This window comes from Suricata suricatta, chromosome 13 (genome assembly GCF_006229205.1).
Source record: "Suricata suricatta isolate VVHF042 chromosome 13, meerkat_22Aug2017_6uvM2_HiC, whole genome shotgun sequence".
Classification (NCBI taxonomy): Eukaryota; Metazoa; Chordata; class Mammalia; order Carnivora; family Herpestidae; genus Suricata; species Suricata suricatta.
Genome location: NC_043712.1, coordinates 6,393,296 through 6,414,423, shown reverse-complemented (window position 1 = coordinate 6,414,423; position 21,128 = coordinate 6,393,296). Strand labels below are relative to the sequence as shown.

The 21,128-nt window shown below is 55.7% G+C and overlaps 1 protein-coding gene across 6 annotated transcripts in view; it reads left to right on the top strand.

Annotated features, from left to right (window-relative positions):
- The window catches only part of LRRC8A (leucine rich repeat containing 8 VRAC subunit A), a 29,765-nt gene extending 9,169 nt beyond the window's left edge, over positions 1-20,596 (top strand). For all 6 annotated transcript variants that reach the window (XM_029919395.1, XM_029919394.1, XM_029919398.1 and 3 more), the window contains 2 exons: positions 10,666-12,815; positions 18,682-20,596. In XM_029919395.1, the coding sequence (XP_029775255.1) occupies positions 10,674-12,815; positions 18,682-18,957 (2,418 nt within the window). In that variant the 5' untranslated portion in view covers positions 10,666-10,673 and the 3' untranslated portion in view covers positions 18,958-20,596. The remainder of the gene's footprint in view (positions 1-10,665; positions 12,816-18,681) is intronic.
- The last annotated feature ends 532 nt before the right edge of the window (positions 20,597-21,128 follow it).

The window sequence follows — 21,128 nt, the reverse complement described above, 5'->3', positions numbered from 1 at the left end:
TGGAGGTGCCATTCTCTGCGGCTCAACCCTCACCTGGGTGTCCTCCCCCACTGAGTTCTGCAGTGACAATTGGGTTGTGGTAATCGGGGCGCACCTTCCTCTGGGCCACATGATACATTATGTTAGGTAGTTATGATGAGCCTCTGAGGTAGGTGCAGTAATATTCCCATTTTGCAGTTGAGGAAACTGAGGCGCGAAGGAAAAGCTATTTGCAGGATCCGAGCTGACCCAACCTGGGGCGCTGTTTCCTGTAGTGAGGACAGCACCCTGTGGAGCCTCTCACCTGGGTGGGGCGGGCAGGGGCGGGCTAACCTTTCCCTGACCTAGCGTGAACGCAGGTACTTCTCGTAAACTTTTACAGTCCTCAGAAACCTCAGGGTGAGGATGGCCTTTTGATTTTCCCCCCAGGTATTTTTCCTGCTCAGAAAAGTACCAAATTTAATTAATAGAAGAGTGTATGGTATAGACAAGCCTCTGCAATCTGATCCACCCTCAGACTTAACTACGTATAGTTCTATGTATAGCTTTCCAGATTTTTCTATGCAGACAGTAATAAGTTAGTGATACAATTTTTTTAAACCAAGAATAGGATCATGCTTCTTTTACCCTGATATTTTAAAATTGCAGCAAAATACACAAAACTTGAAGATTAACCACTTTTAAATGCAACGTTCGGTGGCATGAACACATTCACACCGTTCTGCGGCCCCCACCTCCGCTGAGCTCCAGAATTTGTTTTCATCTTGCAAACCTGAAACTTTGTTTTTTTTTTTAATATTTTTAAACGTTTATTTTTGAGAGAGAGAGAGAGAGAGAGAGAGAGAGAGAGAGACAGAGCACGAGTGGGGGAGGGGCAGAGGGAGAGGGGGCACAGAATCTGAAGCGGGCTCTAGGCTCTGAGCTGTCAGCACAGCAGGGCTCGAACCCACAAACTGTGAGATCATGACCTGAGCTGAAGTCAGATGCTTAACCAACTGAGCCACCCAGGTGCCCCAAGTTATTCTTTTTTTTTTTAATTTTTTTTACATTTATTTATTTATTTTTGAGAGACAGAGAGAGACACAGCATCAATAGGTGAAGGACAGAGAGAGAAAGAGACACAGAATCTGAAGCAGGCTCCAGGCTCTGAGCTAGCTGTCAACACAGAGCCTGACATGGGGCTCGAACCCATGAACCATGAGATCATGACCTGAGCTGAAACCAAATGCTCAACTGACTGAGCCACCCAGGCGCCCCTCTATTTTTGAGAGAGTGCATGAGCGATCTTGTGTGAGCATGAGTCGGGGAGGGACAGAGAGAGAGAGAGAGGGAGAGGGAGAATCCAAAGCAGGCTCCTCACTGTCAGTGCAGAGCCTGATGCAGGACGCAGGGCCTGAACTCACAAACCATGAGATAATGACCTGAGCTGAAGTCCGACACTTAAGCTTAACCAAGTGAGGCACCCAGGTGCCCCTATTCTTTAAAAAAAAAATTTAAATGTTTATTTAGTATTGAGAGACAGAGAAAGAGCATGATTATGGGAGGGGCAGAAAGAGGGGGAGACACAATCCGAAGCAGGCTCCAGACTCTGAGCTGTCAGCACAGAGCCCGATGCGGGGCTCAAACTCACAAACTGCGAGATCATGACCTGAGCCAAAGTCAGACACAACCAACTGAACCACCCAGGCGCCCCTAGGCGCCTCTCTTCTTACTTTAAAGTTGTAAAAACAGAGGCTTGGGCTAATAATTTCCCCGGGGTCATGGGATGATTTCAGTGGAGAGCTGGTTTTGAACTCCTGTCTTCCCAGCTCCAAAGCTCTTGCACTTTGCACTCTTCGAGATCCGCCTGCCCCCAAGGGGGAAGACAGGGACTCCCCAGGGGCAGGGATACCTCAGCCTTGCCACAGGGACCTTCCCGCTTCTCCCCACCTGCATCCGCTGTGCTGTGGAAAAGGTCTGGCTGCATCTCACCTGCTGCGGCAGCTCCCTGGGCCCAGCGCAGGACCAGGCGGGGACGGTCCTGGGTTCTGCTGGGTCCTCAGAGACCACAGGTGCCCCTGTGCCAGTGGGAGCAGGCCGCTTGGAAGGAGGACTTGAATTTACTTCCCCGGGGGCTGTGGGTCCGGAGCTGCAGCCTCCAGCTGAGCCCCGGCAGGTGTGAGGACCCAGAGAACACCCGCCAGTGGGGGTAGAAATGGAGGATTATATTGGTAAATTTTGTATGAAATAATTTAAGCACACTGAAAAGTATAAAACCAGGACAGATATCTTTGTATCCAAGATTCAGCTTTGTCGGTCCTTAATCTTTTACAATAACTGCATTAGATGAGTTCTCTCTCAAATCATTTCAGACGTAAGTGAAGCCTCTTCCCCAGTGCCTTTTGTTTCTCCTCTGGATGAAATGCGTATCTTGATTTGGGGGCCCTCCATACATGTCTTTGTAGCTTTACTACACATTGATACATTATAGAAAATCTTGCCTAGGGTTCGCCTGGGTGGCTCAGTCGGTTGAGCGCCAGACTTCAGCTCAGGTCATGATCTCACAGTTTGTAGGTTCGAGCCCCCCATTGGGCTCTGTGCTGACAGCTCAGAGCCTGGAGCCTGCTTCCGATTCTGTGTCTCCCTCTCACTCTGACCCTCCCCTGTTCATGTTCTGTTGCTCTCTGTCTCTCCAAAATAAATACATGTTAAAAAAAAAAATTTTTTTAAAAGAAGAAAATCTTGGGGCCCATGGGTGGCTCAGTCGGTTAAGCCTCTGACTTCAGCTCAGGTCATGATCTCACATTTTGTGAGTTGGAGCCCCCCCCATCGGGCTCTGTGCTGACAGCTCAGAGCCTGGAGCCTGCTTCTGATTCTGTGTCTCCTTCTCTCTCTGCTCCTCCCCCGCTTGCAATTTGTCTGTCTCTGTCTCTCAAAAATAAATAAATGTAAAAAAAAAAAAGAAGAAGAAGAAGAAGAAAATCTTGCCTAACACGGAACATATTATTTCTGTATCTTGTCATTTGGCCCAGCATTGTTTCTGCGGTCTGGTTTTGTTAGTCCCTGCAGGTATAGATCGTTAGCTCATTGCGTTGGCATTCCGTCGCATGACGACAATGATTTATTGTTTCTCCCGTTGATGGGTGGGTGGCTGCTGATTTGGGGCTGTTAGGAGCAGCTCTTCACTGAGCGTTCTTGTCCGTGGCTGCACACGTGTGTGTAAAACAACCCTGAGATCCGTAATCAGGAGAGAAGTTGCCGGATTGCAGGATCTCTGCTTGCTCACTCCTCCTCCAGGAATTTGGCATTTGTGCCAGTTGCAGGGGAGTGACGTGGCATCTGATTGCATTCCCTGACCGGTAATGAGATTAGGAATTAATTTCATACATTAATTTCCATTTGCATTTTTTTCCTTGAAAATTGTCTATTCATGTATTTTGACATTTTTTTTTCTACTGGATTGTCTCCCTCTTGTGTTTGTTGGAGTTCTGTATTTGCCCTGGATAGTAATCCTTTCGTATTATACACATTGTGAATATCTCTTCTAAATCTGTGGGTTCTTTTTTACTGTTTGTTATCATGTTCTTTGATATGCATACATTTTAACTTCATGTGATCAAAATATCAATCTTTTCCTCTAAGGAGTTGTACTTTTTGTGATAGGAAGTCCTTCCCCATCCTAAGTTGATCTCTTAGAGCTTTCATTCTTTTTTTTTTAAGTTTACTTATTTATTTTGGGGCACCTGGCTGGCTCAGTTGGCTGAACATCCCACTTAGGCTCAGGTCATGATCTCATAGTTCATGAGTTTGAGCCCCATGTCGGGCTCTGTGCTGACAGCTCAGAGCCTGGAGCCTGCTTCAGATTCTGTGTCTCCCTTTCTCTCTGCCTCTTCCCTGCTCATGCTCTGTCTCTCTCTTTCTCAAAAATAAATAAACATTAAGAAAAAAAAATTTAAGTTTATTTATTTTGAGTGAGCACAGGAGGGGCAGAGAAAGAGAGGGAGAGAGAGAGAGAATCCCAAGTAGGCTCTGTGCTGTCAGTACAGAGCCTGATGCAGAGCTCGAACTCACGAACCATGAGATCATGACCCGAGCCAAAACCAAGGGTTGGCGGTTTAACCAACTGAGCCACCCAGGCGCCCTTTTCTTTAGATATTTTCAAGTTTTGGGGCGCCTGAGTGGTTCAGCCAGTTGAGGGTCTGATTCTTGATTTCACCTTGGGTCATTATCCCAGGGTTGTGGGTTGGAGCCCTGCCCACGTTGGCCTCCTTGGAGCTTTTTGCCTGAGGGCTTTGGTTTATTGGAATTTATTTTCATATAAGGAAATAGATGAGGCTGTGCTCTTTTTTGTTTGTGAGTAGTGAGCACCGGCTCCCTTGATGGACGCCCATTCTTTCCCCGACCTGACCTGTGAGGCTAACACTCTCGTGTCTGTTTCCAGACATTTCAGGGTCCGTTTCTAGGCTCACCCGTCTGTTCCTTTGGTCCATCCATCTATCCCTACCACACTAGCTGAATTCCTGTACCTTTGTGGTCAGTCTCCTTTCACCTTGTTCTTCCAAAGTGTCTTAGCTATTTTTGTTCCTTTAGAATTGTGATTTTAAAAAATCTTTTCGGGGCTCCTGGCTGGCACAGTCAGAAAAGCATGTGACTCTTGATCTCGGGGTTGTGAGTTTGAGCCCCATGTTGAGGTAGAAATTCCTGAAAAAAAAAAACTTAAAAAAATAAATTTTCATTACCTTATTAGAATAATAGAAAATAGATATAAGTTTGGAGTGAAAAAAGATGATAAGCAGCAGTCTAACATCACTGCAAGTATGGTTCAAATGCATGTGTAAGTTTTATCCGTTTATGTAAATCTCGTAACAGACGAGTTACTCCATCACAGTTTTGTTACCTTCTCTTTGCAGGTAACATACTTCTGACATTTTCCCTCTTATCAAGTCATCTGGTGTCTTGCTCTAACGAGTTTTCACTCTTTCATAGCGTTTTATCGTCTGATCATTTAATGAGTCTTTAACCAGTCACCCAATAATGGGCATCTGGGTTGTTTCCAGTTTTCCTAGGGCATCAGTAATACTGGGATGAACATTCCCGTAACTGACTTTTGTCCTGGAGTCTTTCCCAGACAATTACCATCCTCCCTCCTCCTGCCTCCCTCCTGAGCTCCGCCCAGATCAGCAGGGCTTCTCTCCATGGCTGTCTTCTGGGCTCTGCACAAGGGCCCCGATGAATGGGGGGTGGCCCCTGCCCTGCGGAACTGGTAGCCTCCCTGGCCCCCGGCCCCTGGGTGGCTTCTTGCCCACTGCCTCCCAAGCTTTACTTGGGTGCCACCATTGCTCACTGGTGGGTGTTAACCCCCGACTTCCAGGAGGGAGGGCATAGTCCCCAGCTCAGCGAGAGGCCTCCGTTCTGGAAGAAGAAGGCAGCCACACCTGAGCTCAGAGGACAGGAAGGCACATTGCCTTTTTGTCTTTTCTCAGCTGCCTGAGTTCAACCTGTTCACCTTTGTCCTCTCTTCAGGATCCTTTCCAAATTCCCCATCTCTTGGGGCAAAGACCTGACCCGATCTGACCCAACTCCCCACTGCCCTCCCCAAACTGCCCTCCCAGAACTTCAAAAGAACACCTGATCCCCACATGAGGGCTGGTTTTTCCTTTCTTCTTCCTTTTTTTTTTTTTTTAAGGCTCTGTTTCTTTGAACTCTACCATTTTTTCAATCACAAAGATAATGCATGCTGGTAAAAAAATTACAGTTTCCTTTCATTCTGTTTCTTATTCTCTGAGAGGAAGCCCCTCCCCACGGTGCAGGGACTATCTATCGGTCAAGGGTTTATCAGAATGAGATTATATTCATTTGTTTTTCTGGATCTCGCTTTTTTCCAAAATGGCAGTCCTTACAGAGCTGTCTTTGCATTGAAAAGGTCTCTTCCCATCCTCGTTCCCGCCCATGTGGCTCCAGACCCGGCCCACATTGGCCCAGGCCCGCCCACTGGGGGCCAGGCCCCGCCCACAGACGTCTCTGCCAGAAATCTGCCAGCCCTACGGGTGGTTTTCCTTCTTCCATTTCCTTCCTTCATGCCCCTGTTCTGTGCAGTTTTCAGTCACCCTGACTGTTGAAGTCGGGGTTGCTCTGGGGGATCCAGGCTCATGTCTGCTTTAGCCCTATCCCACCGAGGGGGGCATACTAGGGCTCAGAGACATGAAGGCGCCTGCCCAGGGTCACTCCACCACTCGGGACAGAGCCCGGACTGGCCCCGCCGTCCCCCCAGCTCTAAGCCCACATCATGTGTTTGGGGCTTGCTCTTCACTTGACTGATGGCCCATACACAGGTGGTTTGGGAAAACCCATTTCTGTGACTTCTGATAGTCCTGAAAGCTTGGCAGGAATCCGTTCCCACCTCCCATTTTATTTATGGCTGGATAAACCAGCGTGCCACGAGGGGAAGGAGCCCTGGCTCCCGAGACGCCGCTGTGGGCGGGGCGGCCAGGACCGGTGTGTGTCAGCGGCTCTAGAGCCGCTAACTGCAAGGTCTCTTTGGCCCTCAGTTAGTTACCTGCTGCCGCCTGAGAAATTACCCCAAACTTAGTGGCTTAAAATACGAAGCATTCGGGGCAACTGGGTGGCTCAGTGGGTTGAGCATCCGACTCCGGCTCAGGGCATGATATTGCGGTTCGTGGGTTTGAGCCCTGCATCAGGCTCTATGCTGACAGCCCAGAGCCTGGAGTCTGCTTTGGATTCTGTCTCTCTCTCTCTTTCTCTTTCTCTCTTTCTTTTTCTCTCTGGGTCTCTCAAAAATAAATGTGAAAAAAAATTTTTTTTAATGGGTGCCGGGATGATGTGCTCATCCTGGACTTGGCCCTGAGCCTTCAGTCTGGGAGCAGGAGCTGCGCTCTGTGGATGTTCAGTGCTCTTGAATCAGTGGCTCCTGGTGCGGTGCCTGCACTGGAGATCCCTACCTGGGGGAGGGGGCATCTGTCTCCTTCCCCGGGGGCCTCTGGGTTGGGTGGAGCAGGGAGGGCCTCCGAGCCCCGCTTCCTCCCTGTCAGGATGTGCAGCCCTGCCCACATCCACCCGAAACTCACTGCTGCCCTGCCTCCCTGCCAAGCCCAGGCCCTGCCCTGCCCTGTGTCCTGCCCACTCCTGCCCGGGCCTTTCGGGCCCTCCCTGGTGACACACGGATTTCATGGAGCACTGAGGTGCCCGAACTGTCTGCCCCGCTCTGCCCTCAGCTCTGCAAATTCTGCGGACTCTTCCCAGCAGCCCCGGGAGGTGTTTGTGCAGATCCTGAGGCCCAAAGCTGTGAGGACCTTGCCCAAGGTCCCGTAGAGAGGTCAAGGCCGGCAGATCCCAGCTCAACCTTGTTGGCTACTGACTTGCCTCCTCTCGGGGAGGAGGCTGCCCCCACCACCTAGCGGTTTGTTCTTGGGGGCCCGCCCCTCCTTGACATCCCTGGGGCCCCGTGCCTGCACCTTCTTTCCAGACTTCTCCCAAAACCCTGTCAGAGAGGGGCAGTGCCATGTCCAGAGTTCCACAGTGAGCTAGTGATAGAGGTAAGGCAGGAACAGGGTGCAGCTAGAAGGTCACCCACACCTGCCAGAAGGGGCACCCCCACGAGGCTGGACCTGCACTGAACTCCCGGTCCTGCCTCTCTCCCAGCCAGGGCTGCCGGCTCTGCGCCCTGAGCCTCCATGAAGCTCTTAGCAGGGAGGTGACATATGTCTCTCCCACTGCTGCCCGTGTGCTCACACTGGACACAGAGGCCTCTGAGGCGTGGACACACCTTTCTTTGTCCCCAGAAGGCTGAGCCAAGGGCTGGATGGCAGTGGGATTAGGATGTGCTTAAAACCAAGCGTTTGGGGGAGCGTAAGAGCCAGACCCACGAGTGTAGAATGGTCTGGCTGTTTCCTCCCTCTGTCGGCCGCCTGTAAACGGAGCTGTGAACAGTTCCCACCTCAGAAGTCAGGAGGTGACATGTGCAAAGGCCCGGGATAGCAGGGCCCAGAGGCCACTCCTCACTGTGAGACTGGGCGTCTCCACTAAGCAGGCACACTCACCCCCCTCCAAGACTGTGAGTTTGCAACCACATCCTGCCTGGTCATAAACTGCACCGCCCCCAGCGCCTGGCGTCCTGCCCTGCCAGAGCAGTCTCTCTCTGGAATCTTGGGGCCAGGCTGGTGTTCGCCCTCAGGGCTGGGGCTCGGCCCCTTCTCCCTTCCCGTCCCCAGTCCTTGGGCGCCTGCCTGGATGTGGGCTTGGGGAACTGGCGAGGAAGGGACGAGAGTCTCCGGGTTTCTTTCAGCTGGAGGCCAGCCGCATGACTCAGCGGGCCCTCCTCTGGGGGCCCCCTCCCCGGGGGTGTGGGTGGCACAAGGAACCAGCCGGTCATTAGAGGCCTGGGCCTTCCTGTGGGGTGGCCGCTCACCCAGGCCTGTGAGTCCTGGTCTCACCAGGAAGGCTGACCCCTGGGCTAGAGCCGGTGGCCCAGGGCGGGTGGTGGCGTCTGCTGGCCCCGTGATGACCTGAGTTCTGGGAACCCCAGGGTGGGGGGGGGGGGCAGGAAAGCTGGATTCCCAGGTGGCTCTCGGCCCACTTGGCATGGTGGCACTGACAGCAAGCCCGCACAGCAGTGACGCCCCAAGTGGGGAGGCGGAGGCGCAGGCCTGGGTTCAATCCCAGCTCCGCCCCGAGTCGTAGAGTGACCTTGGCAGGTGACTTCACTCCCCTGAGCTTAGTTCCCCCCATCTGTGGAGTGAGGCCAAAGACAGGCCCTGCATGTGGGCATCGAAGGGATTCCCTGAGGCCGATCTCATCTCTGAGACATGGGCTAGCCGCCCCCCAGGGCCCTGATTCCCCCTCAAGGTCCTGTTTGCTTCCTGTCCTTCCCACCCGTCCCGGTGTGCCCTGGAAAGACAGAATGGAACACATTTGGCATTTGCAGGGAGGCCTGTTTTATGAATGTTTCATTACCTTGGTCATTATTAACATTACCAACAGAGTAAGGGGGTCAGTCCCAGAGTGTGGGGCACCCTGGTTCTTCTCCCAAGAGACGCAGACCCATTTGTCAAAATACAGGTATTTAAAGGGCGGTTTAAAATCTAGATTCTGGGGCACCTGGGTGGCTCAGTCAGTTGAGCGCCAGACTTCGGCTCAGGTCATGATCTCATGGTACGTGAGATCGAGCCCCACTTTGGGCTCCTCACTGACAGTGTAGAGCCTGCTTGGGATTCTCTCTCCCTCTCCCTCTCTTTCTGCCTCTCTCTCTCTTTTTCAAAATAAGTAAACTTAAAGAACACTCTAGATTCTAATTGGAAAATAGGGAGTAAAGTAAAATTCACAATTTTATTTTAAAAAATATGCACGGAAATGTCTGGAAGGTTATTACACATTAAAAAGTTAACAGTGGGCAGCCCCAGCGGTGCTCTTAAAGGGATTTCTTTTTGTCTTTATGCGTTTTTACATTTCCCCCAAGTGTTCTCCGGTGAACCTAGAGTACCTTTACAATTTCCTAACAATCTCGCAGACCAGTCTCTCTGCAAGCAGCGTGATCACGGGCAGCCCAAGGACAGGATCCTTTCGCACCTTTGTTTTGTTGTGCTCCTCACCTGTATGTCACGGCTGGATTTCCTGAATGTGGCTTCCGAGGCAGTGTTCCCCAAACGTGGCCGATCACGAGTGTCACTGAAGTCAGGCGTTACAAATCACGTCCCCAAGCTTTACCATGAACTCTCCAGGGAGGTTAGTGACGGCTCTATACACACGTGTAGATGCACACAGCCAGAGGTGGTGATAGTAACATGCAGTACCATCCAGCGTCGGGGGAGGTCGGTCTTGTTTTCTTGTCCTCTCTCGGCCACACCCCTTACTCTGTGTGTGTGTGTGTGTGTGTGTGTGTGTGTGTGTGTGTGTGTGTGTGTAAGAAAGACCCCTCCCCCCTCAGGTCCAGTAGGGACAGAATTACATGCATCCTCATAGAATCTTTTAAATTTCCCTGTTGTTTTACAAAAGCGAGTTAAGCATCCCGCCTTGGTTTCAGCCCAGGTCGTGATCTGTTTGTGAGTTTGAGCCCTTCATTGGGCTCTGTGCTGGCAGCACAGAGCCTGCTTGGGATTCTCTGTCTCTCTCTCTCCCTCTCTCTCTCTCTCTCTTTCTCTTTTTCTCTCTCAACTTCCCCTGCTCATGGTGTCTCTGTCTCTCTCAAAAATAAACTTAAAAAGTGAGTTCACATCAAGCCCCCTCCCTCCGCTTCTGCATTTGGATTTCTCATGCTTGGAGGAAACCTCTTCAGGTCACTGGGGCAGGATCACAACACTGGTTCCAAGTGAACTTGGAGTTTTCAACAAGCCCCTCTAGTCGGTCTCATCATTAATAGGATGGAGCCCAGGGACAGGAATTCCCAAGTGGTCTTGCTGGAATGCAGGGGGAGGCCACCTTAGCAATCGGTGGGCGTGGGTCCTGACCTCAGTGCTTGGTCCTCATGTCTGTTCTTTGGGGAGGCTGCCTGCCTTCCCCTGTGGTGGTTTCCTGGCCACCAGGGGCGACCGCATAGTTTTGGACGGAGTCCGATCGGCGGGCCGCCCCGTGAGCGGCAAGGCTGTGACTCCCAGCCTGACTCAAGGTGAGATTTTGGCCGGTGGGTGCGTCGTCTCCTGGCCCCAAGCCAGCCAGGCTGCCCTGTAGTAACCCCCTCCCGTGGGTCCCTTTCAGGTTAAGCCATGATTCCGGTGACAGAGCTCCGCTACTTTGCGGACACGCAGCCAGCCTACCGGATTCTGAAGCCGTGGTGGGACGTGTTCACCGACTACATCTCCATCGTCATGCTGATGATCGCCGTCTTCGGGGGCACGCTGCAGGTCACCCAGGACAAGATGATCTGCCTGCCTTGTAAGTGGGTCACTAGGGACTCCTGCAACGACTCCTTCCGGGGCCCCGAGCCCGCCTACCCCAACTCCACGGTCCTGCCGAGCCCTGGTGCCGGCCCCACGGGCATCAAGTACGACCTGGACCGGCACCAGTACAACTACGTGGACGCTGTGTGCTATGAGAACCGCCTGCACTGGTTCGCCAAGTACTTCCCCTACCTGGTGCTCCTGCACACGCTCATCTTCCTGGCCTGCAGCAACTTCTGGTTCAAGTTCCCGCGCACCAGCTCGAAGCTGGAGCACTTCGTGTCGATCCTGCTCAAGTGCTTCGACTCGCCCTGGACCACCCGGGCCCTGTCCGAGACGGTGGTGGAAGAGAGCGACCCCAAGCCGGCCTTCAGCAAGATGAACGGCTCCATGGACAAGAAGTCGTCGACGGTCAGTGAGGACGTGGAGGCCACCGTGCCCATGCTGCAGCGGACCAAGTCCCGGATTGAGCAGGGCATCGTGGACCGCTCGGAGACGGGCGTGCTGGACAAGAAGGAGGGGGAGCAGGCCAAGGCGCTGTTTGAGAAGGTGAAGAAGTTCCGTACCCACGTGGAGGAGGGGGACATCGTGTACCGTCTCTACATGCGCCAGACCATCATCAAGGTGGTCAAGTTCATCCTCATCATCTGCTACACTGTCTACTACGTGCACAACATCAAGTTCGACGTGGACTGCACCGTGGACATCGAGAGCCTCACGGGCTACCGCACGTACCGCTGTGCGCACCCGCTGGCCACGCTCTTCAAGATCCTGGCGTCCTTCTACATCAGCCTGGTCATCTTCTACGGCCTCATCTGCATGTACACGCTGTGGTGGATGCTGCGGCGCTCCCTCAAGAAGTACTCGTTCGAGTCCATCCGCGAGGAGAGCAGCTACAGCGACATCCCCGACGTCAAGAACGACTTCGCCTTCATGCTGCACCTCATTGACCAGTACGACCCGCTCTACTCGAAGCGCTTCGCCGTCTTCCTGTCGGAGGTGAGCGAGAACAAACTGCGCCAGCTGAACCTCAACAACGAGTGGACGCTGGACAAGCTGCGGCAGCGGCTCACCAAGAACGCGCAGGACAAGCTGGAGCTGCACCTGTTCATGCTCAGCGGCATCCCCGACACCGTGTTCGACCTGGTGGAGCTGGAGGTGCTGAAGCTGGAGCTGATCCCCGACGTGACCATCCCGCCCAGCATCGCCCAGCTCACGGGCCTCAAGGAGCTGTGGCTGTACCACACGGCGGCCAAGATCGAGGCGCCCGCGCTGGCCTTCCTGCGCGAGAACCTGCGCGCCCTGCACATCAAGTTCACGGACATCAAGGAGATCCCGCTGTGGATCTACAGCCTGAAGACCCTGGAGGAGCTGCACCTGACGGGCAACCTGAGCGCGGAGAACAACCGCTACATCGTCATCGACGGGCTGCGTGAGCTCAAACGCCTCAAGGTGCTGCGGCTCAAGAGCAACCTCAGCAAGCTGCCGCAGGTGGTCACCGACGTGGGTGTGCACCTGCAGAAGCTGTCCATCAACAACGAGGGCACCAAGCTCATCGTCCTCAACAGCCTCAAGAAGATGGTGAACCTGACCGAGCTGGAGCTGATCCGCTGCGACCTGGAGCGGATCCCGCACTCCATCTTCAGCCTCCACAACCTGCAGGAGATTGACCTCAAGGACAACAACCTCAAGACCATCGAGGAGATCATCAGCTTCCAGCACCTGCACCGCCTCACCTGCCTTAAGCTGTGGTACAACCACATCGCCTACATCCCCATCCAGATCGGCAACCTCACCAACCTGGAGCGCCTCTATCTGAACCGCAACAAGATCGAGAAGATCCCCACCCAGCTCTTCTACTGCCGCAAGCTGCGCTACCTGGACCTCAGCCACAACAACCTGACCTTCCTCCCCGCCGACATCGGCCTCCTGCAGAACCTCCAGAACTTGGCTGTCACGGCCAACCGGGTGAGTGGCTTGGTGGACCGGTGGAGGCCTGGGGGAGCGGGGTTGCTCACAAAGGTCTGTGTCTCAGGGTGGTCCGGAGGGCCCAATGCTCCCGGGTTGGGGGTCCTCCCCCATGGTTCCCAGAACCACCTACGGGTTGGTGGAGGCAAGGGTGCTTGTTGGGAATACAGATTCCCGGATGCCAGGCCAGTCCTGCTGACCTGGGCTCAGGAGCATGTCTTTGCCAGAGGATGTTGCAGAGTCCTTCTGTCGGGAGGGATGGTGTGGTGACGCAGGTTCTGTCCCCAAAGGGAACCCGGGGCGCCTTCCTTATAGGCCGGGGTGTGCTGGGGCAAGAGGTCCAAGGGCTGGGTTGTGGGAGGCAGGACCCAGCCCGGAGCTGGCTCTCCATCGAGTTTGGAGCTGAGGGGCCGATCTGGAGCTGCTGGGGACAGAAACAGCAGGTGTCTGGCGCTCACCGAGGTGAAACCGGCTGGCCCCTGAAGCTCTTGCCCTGCTCACGTTCTTCCCCCTGTGTGTTTTGGGGGTGGTGGAGGGCAGAGTTGGGCTTGCCGCCACCTGCCTTTCTGGAAAGGAAATTGTGCAAGCCATCTCGGGCCAGCACTGTGGGAGGCCACGCCCGGGGGACGCCCTGGAAGTCGTTGGTAGCCCCGTGTGCTAGTCGCCTGCCTGGCCAGGGAAGCCCCCCGCCCAAGGGCCCCTTCTCAGAGGCGGGTGGGTGGGGTGGAGGGCAGGGTGCTCCTGTGGCTTTGTGGTCAACCAGGCCCCAGCCACCGGAAGGCCCTCCCCCTGCCCGCCCCTCCTGAGCACCTGCAGGAAGGGTGACACGTTCTAGTCCCTGCTCTCGGGGTGGGGACCGTGACAGTGAGGCTGGTGGCGGTGGGAGCCCAAGGCCAGGGGTGCAGACTCTGGACACCTGGTTCAGACTCCACCCCACGCCACCCCGCAGCCCACCCTGTGCGGGCAGGAACTCTCTGTCCTTTCAGGCCGTCGCTGAAGTACCCCCGCCCCGGGGAAGGACACACGTTCTCCAGTAGCGCTTAAATTGGAGGGTCTGGGCTCCTGTCCTCCGCCCCTAAGCCTCTCTCAGCACAGACCAACCCAGCGCTTCCATATATCAGGGATTATGACAAATCCCAGCTTCCTCCCCCAAACTATGGCTGGATGTACAAGGGCAAAGGTCAGATCCCAGGTTGCCTCACTGGAGAATCTCCCCCCCCGCCCCCCCTTACCCTCGGCCTGGGAGAGGCCACTGATCAGGAAAATTGGCCCTCTGGGGAAAAGCCATGTTGGGGCGGCACCCGACAGACCCCAACCCCTCCTTTAGTACGTTGTGGTGAGGGGGGGAACCAAGCGACTCCCCCAGAGCACAGTGTGGGGCCAGATTGCCCCTGGAATCAGGCATCTCACTACCTTTTGTCCGGGAGGTGGCGTGGGGTGGCTTGCTGGGCCCTCCCACCTGAAGGGGGTGCAGCCTGGCTTGAAGTTCCACCCCCTGCCCCCGCTCCTCACCCCCAGCAGGCCTATTAGGTCATGGCTGTTGGCTGAGGTCACCCCTCAGGAAAGGAGCCGGAGACAGGCAGACAGGCCCACTGTCGCTGTCCCCAGGAAGGAGACCCTCTGTGCGCCCTATTTAGCTTAATCACATCCTGTCTCCGCCCCTGGAATGCCAGAGGCCTCTGTAAAAAGTTCCCTTGGGCAGGATCCTTGTCGGCCCATCGGCTCATGCTGGAGCCCCTCTCCTCCTCCTTTGGGAGCACTCCCCACCCTCCCACACCCGGGGCGCAGGTACACAGGGAGAGGTGGGTGTAACCTGCTCGGGCCCTAAGCTGCTCTTTCCCCAGGTTTAAACTCCTGTGAATGACATGGAAAATGTGTTCATCTGTCCGCAGATCCATTTATTCATTCTTTCATTGATTTGGTAAATTTTTCAAGCACCCCTAGCATGGGACAAGGGGCTGGGGACACAGGACACAGAGGGCCCACTGGCTGCCCATCTGGAGGCTCCTGGGCACACACCAGAGTGGCCTCAACGCAGATTTAGGCCAGGTGGGCCTCCTGGAGGAAGGGACATCTCACCTGGCCCTGAGGACGGGGAGGAGTCAGCCAGATGAAGAGGGAAGGGAGACTCCAGTAGGTTCTGTCCGTAGGGGAGGAGCAGCCCGAGGCCGGGATCAGTAGGAGAGTCCTGTTCTTCCTACTTGTTTCCATCAGAGAGTCCCTGTACCCCTCCTCTGGTGGGGTGGCTGGTGAGGTGGATCTCAGCACACAGGAAATGTCCAACAAATACAAGTTGATTGAGTGGATGAAGGAACTACCTAACTTACACCTGGGAGAGACTGCTCTTGCTGCAGTGAGAGGCTGTGGGCTTGAGGGACCAGAGGACAGAGGCCAAGAGCAGCAAACCCAGATGCAGCCACTGGGAGGGGTGACAGAGGCCACAGAGGCCGTGGGTGGCGAGACCTTGGCGGTAGAATCCGCAGGATGGGGCTGGATCGGATGAGGGAGGAGGGGAGGTCTGGGTGACTCGGGGCTTCTCCCTTGGCTGCCTGGGAAGATGGGCCGTTGGAAAGGGGATGTGGAGGGACTCACTGGTTTTCCGAGAGGAGAGTGTATGTCCCATGTTGAGTGTCTGGGGCCCCTGGGACATCCACAGGATGTACGTGTTGAGTCAGCCTGAGGCCCCAGGAACCCCGCCCTGTGCCCACCCAGGCTTCTGCGTGAAGAGGGGCCCTTGTTGAGATCACTGGGGAGAAGATGGAGGGAGAAAGGAGTCTGGCTCAAGCCTTTGGGGTGGGAGCGAAGAGGGGGCCGGGCAGGAGCCTGTGGGCTTGCAGAGCATGGGATGCTCGGGTGGAAGAACGGATTCAGGTCCAGCGGATTAGGAGAGACTTGGTGACGCTGGCCAGATAGTTTCGGGGGTGGACAGGGGCAGACGCTGGATGAAGCAAGAGACCATGTTTCTCCACTGGGAGGGGTGGAGGGCCATGGAGCAGCCCCGGAGGCTTCTGGGAGGAGCTGTCTTTTTTTCAAAGACTGGCTGGACTTGAGGCCACGTCAGTGCTGGGCCGTAGGAACAGGCACAATTGGGGTGATGGGAAAGGACTGATCCTTCAGCAGCTGAGTGACCCCTTGGGAAGGAGGACAGGGTGGCTGTGGTGGGGTGCTGAGCCCCTGGAGGGACCTTCTCTTTTCTCTGTGGGATGTGGAGAGAGCTCCCTGGGAGGTGCTGGGGTGCTCTGGGGATGGGGTGTTTTAGGGGAGCCAGCTCTGCACATGAACCCCAACTGGGCCGCTCACTGGGCCAGGCCACTCGTGCTCCCCTGACCACTGTCTGAGTCGTCAGAAGAGGCCACTGAGGTGGAGAGTGGGCTCTCGGGGTAGAGCTCAGGCCCCCCAGTTCTGCCAGAGCCCACTTCCCATCATGCCCTCTGACCATCATGCCCCTCACCTTCTGGCCTGCTCCCCTGGGAGCCACCCTGGCCCCATCCCTGACCTCTGGGCACAACAGTGGCTGCCTTGGAGGTCAGGATCAGGAGTCTCTTGCAAAACATCCACACCAGGGGTGCCTGGGGGCTCAGTCGGTTGGGCATCTGACCTCGGTTCAGGTCATGATCTCACAGTCCATGGGTTCGAGCCCTGCATCGGGCTCTGTGCTGACAGCTCAGAGCCTGGAGCCTGCTCAGATTCTGTCTCTTCTCTCTCTGCCCTTCCCCCGCTCGCTCTCTGTGTGTCTCTTTCTCAAAATAAAATAAAGACATAAAACATTTTAAATAAATAAATAAATAAATAAAAAGAAACCTCCACATTATCCCTCTGCCCAGCGAGGGCCACACTGATTTCCCTTCCCTTCCCTTCCCCAAAGGCCAAGTTCTGCACCTAGAACCAACCATTTTCTTCCAAAAATGGCTGGAGAGAGCAGGAGCCTGTAGGGTTGAGGGCCAAGTCTGCCCCCCCGTCCTCAGCCACAGAACACTGGAGGCGAGGCGTGTTTCTGGTCCTACCCTTTCATTATACAGAGGGGAAACTGAGGCCCGGGGAGGGAAAGGGACTTGCCCGGGGTGACACTGGCCGTGGGCGCCGGGCCTGGCCCAGCGGGAGCTCTGCACGGGCTCTGCGGCAGCGGAAGCGAGGCTTGCCCACACCCTCTCCCGGCCCTTCCGGCTGTGCGGCCCCGGACAGGTTGCGTTTTGCCTCGCCAGGCCTCAGCAGGACAGTGGGGACGGTGACAGAGCAGCCTCAGAGAGGGTACTGACCAGCCTCTCGCCTCCCTCCGGAGGGACCGAGCGGGTGCCTCCCGCCCCTCCCGCCTGAAGAACCGTGTTTGTGGCCGATTCCTCACAGAAGGGCAGGAAGGAAGGTGGCATTTATGGGGCTTTTCCTATGTACCTAGAGACACAGCAGGTCCCCACGCGGGCCCCGCTGTTCGCTCCTTGCCCCACCGACGATGTGGACAGAGCGCAGAGGACGGGCTGTTGACCGTGGTTCCGTGTCAGGTCGACCGGGTTCCGCGTGTGAACCTCTGAGCAAGTTAGTGTCGGCAGGGCCTCGTCGGTAAGGCGTTGCCCCGTCTGTGAAACAGGAAACGTGCTTACGAAGTATTTACAGGTAGTTCTGAAGACTGAGGGAGTGGAGAGTACCACGCTTAGGGACGCCGGGGCCGCTCGGTCCGTCAAGCGGTCCGACTTCGGCCCAGCTCGCGGTCTCTCAGGGGTCCTGGGTTTGAGCCCCACATCAGGCTTTCTGCCGTCCGCGTGGAGCCTGATTCTGTCCCCCACTTCTCTGTCGCTCCCCTGCTTGTGCACGCGTGCTCTCTCTCTCTCTCAAAAACGAACAAACATAAAAAAAATAGTATCAGTGCTCGGATAGAGCCTGGTGTGGAAGAAGCTGCTTGTGGCTGTTGCCCGTTATCAAATTTTGCAAAATCAGGAGAGGAATGGCTGATACTGGGCTCCCGGGACTCATGGTCAGGGTGTGACTTGACATGAGGGGACTGGGGCCCAGGACAGGGAGGAGACCCAGCCGGGGCCTGCTCGCACCAGCACCCTCCCCAGGTCTCAGCACCAGTTCAAGGTATGCAGTTTTCTTGGTGTGCTTCTCTCTCTCATAAATTGTTCTCTTTAAAAAAAATTTTTTTTATGTCTTTATTTTATTTTGAGAGACAGAGACAGCAAGTGGGAAAGGGGCAGAGCTGTCAGCACATGACCTGAGCCGTAGTCAGACGCTTAAGCGACTGAGCCACCCAGGCGCCCCTGTTCTCTCTTTTTTTAAATGTTTATTTACTTTTTGAGGGAGAGAGAGAGAAGCAGAGGCAGTCAGTCACATGGGGGAGGAGCAGCGAGAGAGGGAACCAGAGAATCTGATCTGAGCTGTCAGCACAGAGCCCGACGCGGAGCTTGCACCCATGCACAGTGAAATCATGACCTGAGCCAAAGCCGGACGCCCAACCGACTGAGCCCCCCAGGCGCCCCTCATAAATTGTTCTTAAATCAGGCCTAGACAGTGGAGGGGGCCCGGCCACGGTGATGTGCTTCTTTGGGTACCAGGTGCTGGGCAACAGCAGGGAGTCAGGAGCCCCCCGTCCTGCCCTCCCGGAGCCCACAGTCGGGGAGTGACTGGTGTCTGAGCAGCTTCACCACGGAGAGATCAGTGCTGCTGGGGGCTGTGCGTGCCACAGGTCACCCGGGAGGCCAGGGAAGGCTTCCCGGAAGAGGGGACTACGGAATGAGTCTTTAAGTACAGGTGGGAGTCAGCCAGCCTTTGGGCCGGACTGTACCGGGGCGGGGGGAGCGGGGAGACGCCTCGGCCAAGGCCCCGAGTCCGGGCCGCACCCCTCACTTTGGCCCTCCGCTTCCACCCCCTCCAGATCGAGGCGCTGCCCCCGGAACTCTTCCAGTGCCGGAAGCTGCGGGCCCTGCACCTGGGCAACAACGTCCTGCAGTCCCTGCCCTCCAGGGTGGGCGAGCTGACCAACCTGACCCAGATCGAGCTGCGGGGCAACCGGCTGGAGTGCCTGCCCGTGGAGCTGGGCGAGTGCCCGCTGCTCAAGCGCAGCGGGCTGGTGGTGGAGGAGGACCTGTTCAACACGCTGCCCCCCGAGGTGAAGGAGCGGCTGTGGAGGGCGGACAAGGAGCAGGCTTGAGCGCGGCCGCCGCTGAGGCCTCGGGCCCAGGGACCCCGACACCCCGGGGAACATCCGGCCAGCTCTCCGCCAGGGCAGGAGCCCCGGGGCTGGACATCAGCTGGGCGGCAGCGACAGGACCGTACCTCAGGGGCTGGCCCCTTTTCTTCAATTCTGAGACTCCTGCCCCCCCAGGGCGGGCGCCTGTCGGGGAGAGCAGAGACCTAAGTCTTCGAGTGCAGTATTTGGACAATCAGAGCCTCCTCCCTGGAGGCTGTCTCTGCGGGAGAGGCCGAGTGGACGCCAGAGGCCCAGGGACACCTAGCTCTTGGTATTTATTTTTCTCCGCTTCCCATCCCTCCCTCCAGATAACTTATACATTCCCAAGGAAAGTCCAGCTCCAATGGGGGAGGCGTTGAAGGAAGGCTGGGCAGTGTCCCGTTGACATTTTTGGTGATGTCCCCGCCTGGCGGTACCCACCCAGACTTGAGCGGAGCGGCCCGGGGAGGACCAGTGGCTGACAATCGGGCCAGCGGTGTGGGGGCTGGGCCCTGGCGGTATGGCCCGGGGCACGTCGGCAGGTCGCCAGGTGGAAAAGCCAGGCCTGGGGCTCACCTCATCAGTTTTAGATTTTTTTTTTTTAAGTAAAAAAAAAAAAAAAGAAAAAAATTTTTAAAGCTTTGAAAATGGATGGTTTGGGTATTAAAAAGAAAAAAAACAAAAACAAAAAAAAACCACAAAAAAACAAAAGACCGTGAAGGCCAGTGAGTTGGGGTCTCAGGGCAGGATGGCAGCTTCCCTTGGACAGAGCGCCAGATGCTGAATTGTATTCCCCCCTCCCCCTCCGCCTCCGCCGGGGTCCGAGCTGCAGGATGCCTTCCGAGTCTGGTGTGACCTCGGTCCAGGAGTTCTGTTTGTTCCTCTCCTCTCTGAGGACGGGGAATGTTTTGTTTTGTTTTGTTTTTTGGTGTCTTGTTTTCTCTCCTCCATGTATCTTGGCAGGCGCCCATTTCTGTGGCTCTTGGCCAAAGGGAACGTTCTGGAGCTGCCAAGAAAGGCGGAGACGCGGGCTGGCTAATCCCCGGATGAATGGTGCTCCATCCTGCTGTCCCTCGCCTCAGTGTTAAAGAGCCAGGAGGAGCTCCCTCGCCCGGACTCTTGCTCTCACCTCATGTGTCATGACTTTGCCCAGTGCCACCACTAGCCTCAGCTGCTGACATCCGCCCTGTCGCCACCTGGTCCTAAAGAAGAGACCCTTGGAGGCGGGGTCGTGGGTGGGGAGGTCGCTGCTGGGAGGGCAGGCTCCCCCAGGTTTAGTTCCGGTTTCTGTCCCAGGCGCCTGGCACACACAACCCACTCAGCGCCCGGCTGCTGAAAGCCATGTCACTTTAGATCAGTCACCGGGTTCCCTGCATTAGGAGGGTCCCCCCCACTCCCCCACTTAGATCGATCACTTGGACACTAAGGCACATTTTAGCGTCTCTTGTCTTTAATGAGTATGTCCATTTGTCTGTCCATTTGTGTTCCCTGCGTCATGTTGGCGGATGTAATCCTCAGAAATCATGCACACTAGCCTTTGACGACCATGAAGCAATCCGTTACATGAGGGTCTAAACTTGTAGACTCGATCAAGTATCAAATAAATCTATAACAGAAAGTAGCCTTTGGAGGTCTCTGGGTCGTTGAGGGTTGGGGCCCTTCCCCTGGCTCTCTGAGTCCCACTGGGCCCCATGGACTGGTTTGTGGGACCGCCACCGATGGGCTCCTAGAAGGTGGTTAAGTGCCCGTCTCCCTGCCCCGGGGGAGACCACGAGCCCTGTGGAGGCAGGACCCTGTTGCGTGTCTGGTGTGGCCCAGGCTGGGGACCCCACAGCTGTGCAGCACCCTGGAGTTTGGGCCGTCATGAGCTTTGATTGGTGGGGGAAGGCGTGGGGGCACTGGAATGGGAGCCAGTAGTGGGCTCCATCCTTGGCCCAGCTCTGTTAATCCCTGCACGAGGCCCAGCCCGATTCCTTCCCTCCCAGGGCCTCCGTACCCCCATCTACGCAATGGGCGTTTCCCCTCTGTGCTCTCAGAGGGTCCCTTGTAATTCCTAACAGCCATTCCCCTGGGCTCCTGAGAGGTGGGGCCTCCAGTTCACTGCGGAGAACCTGACCGGCTCCTAGCGCCTTGGGAGCCTGCTGAAGGGGCAG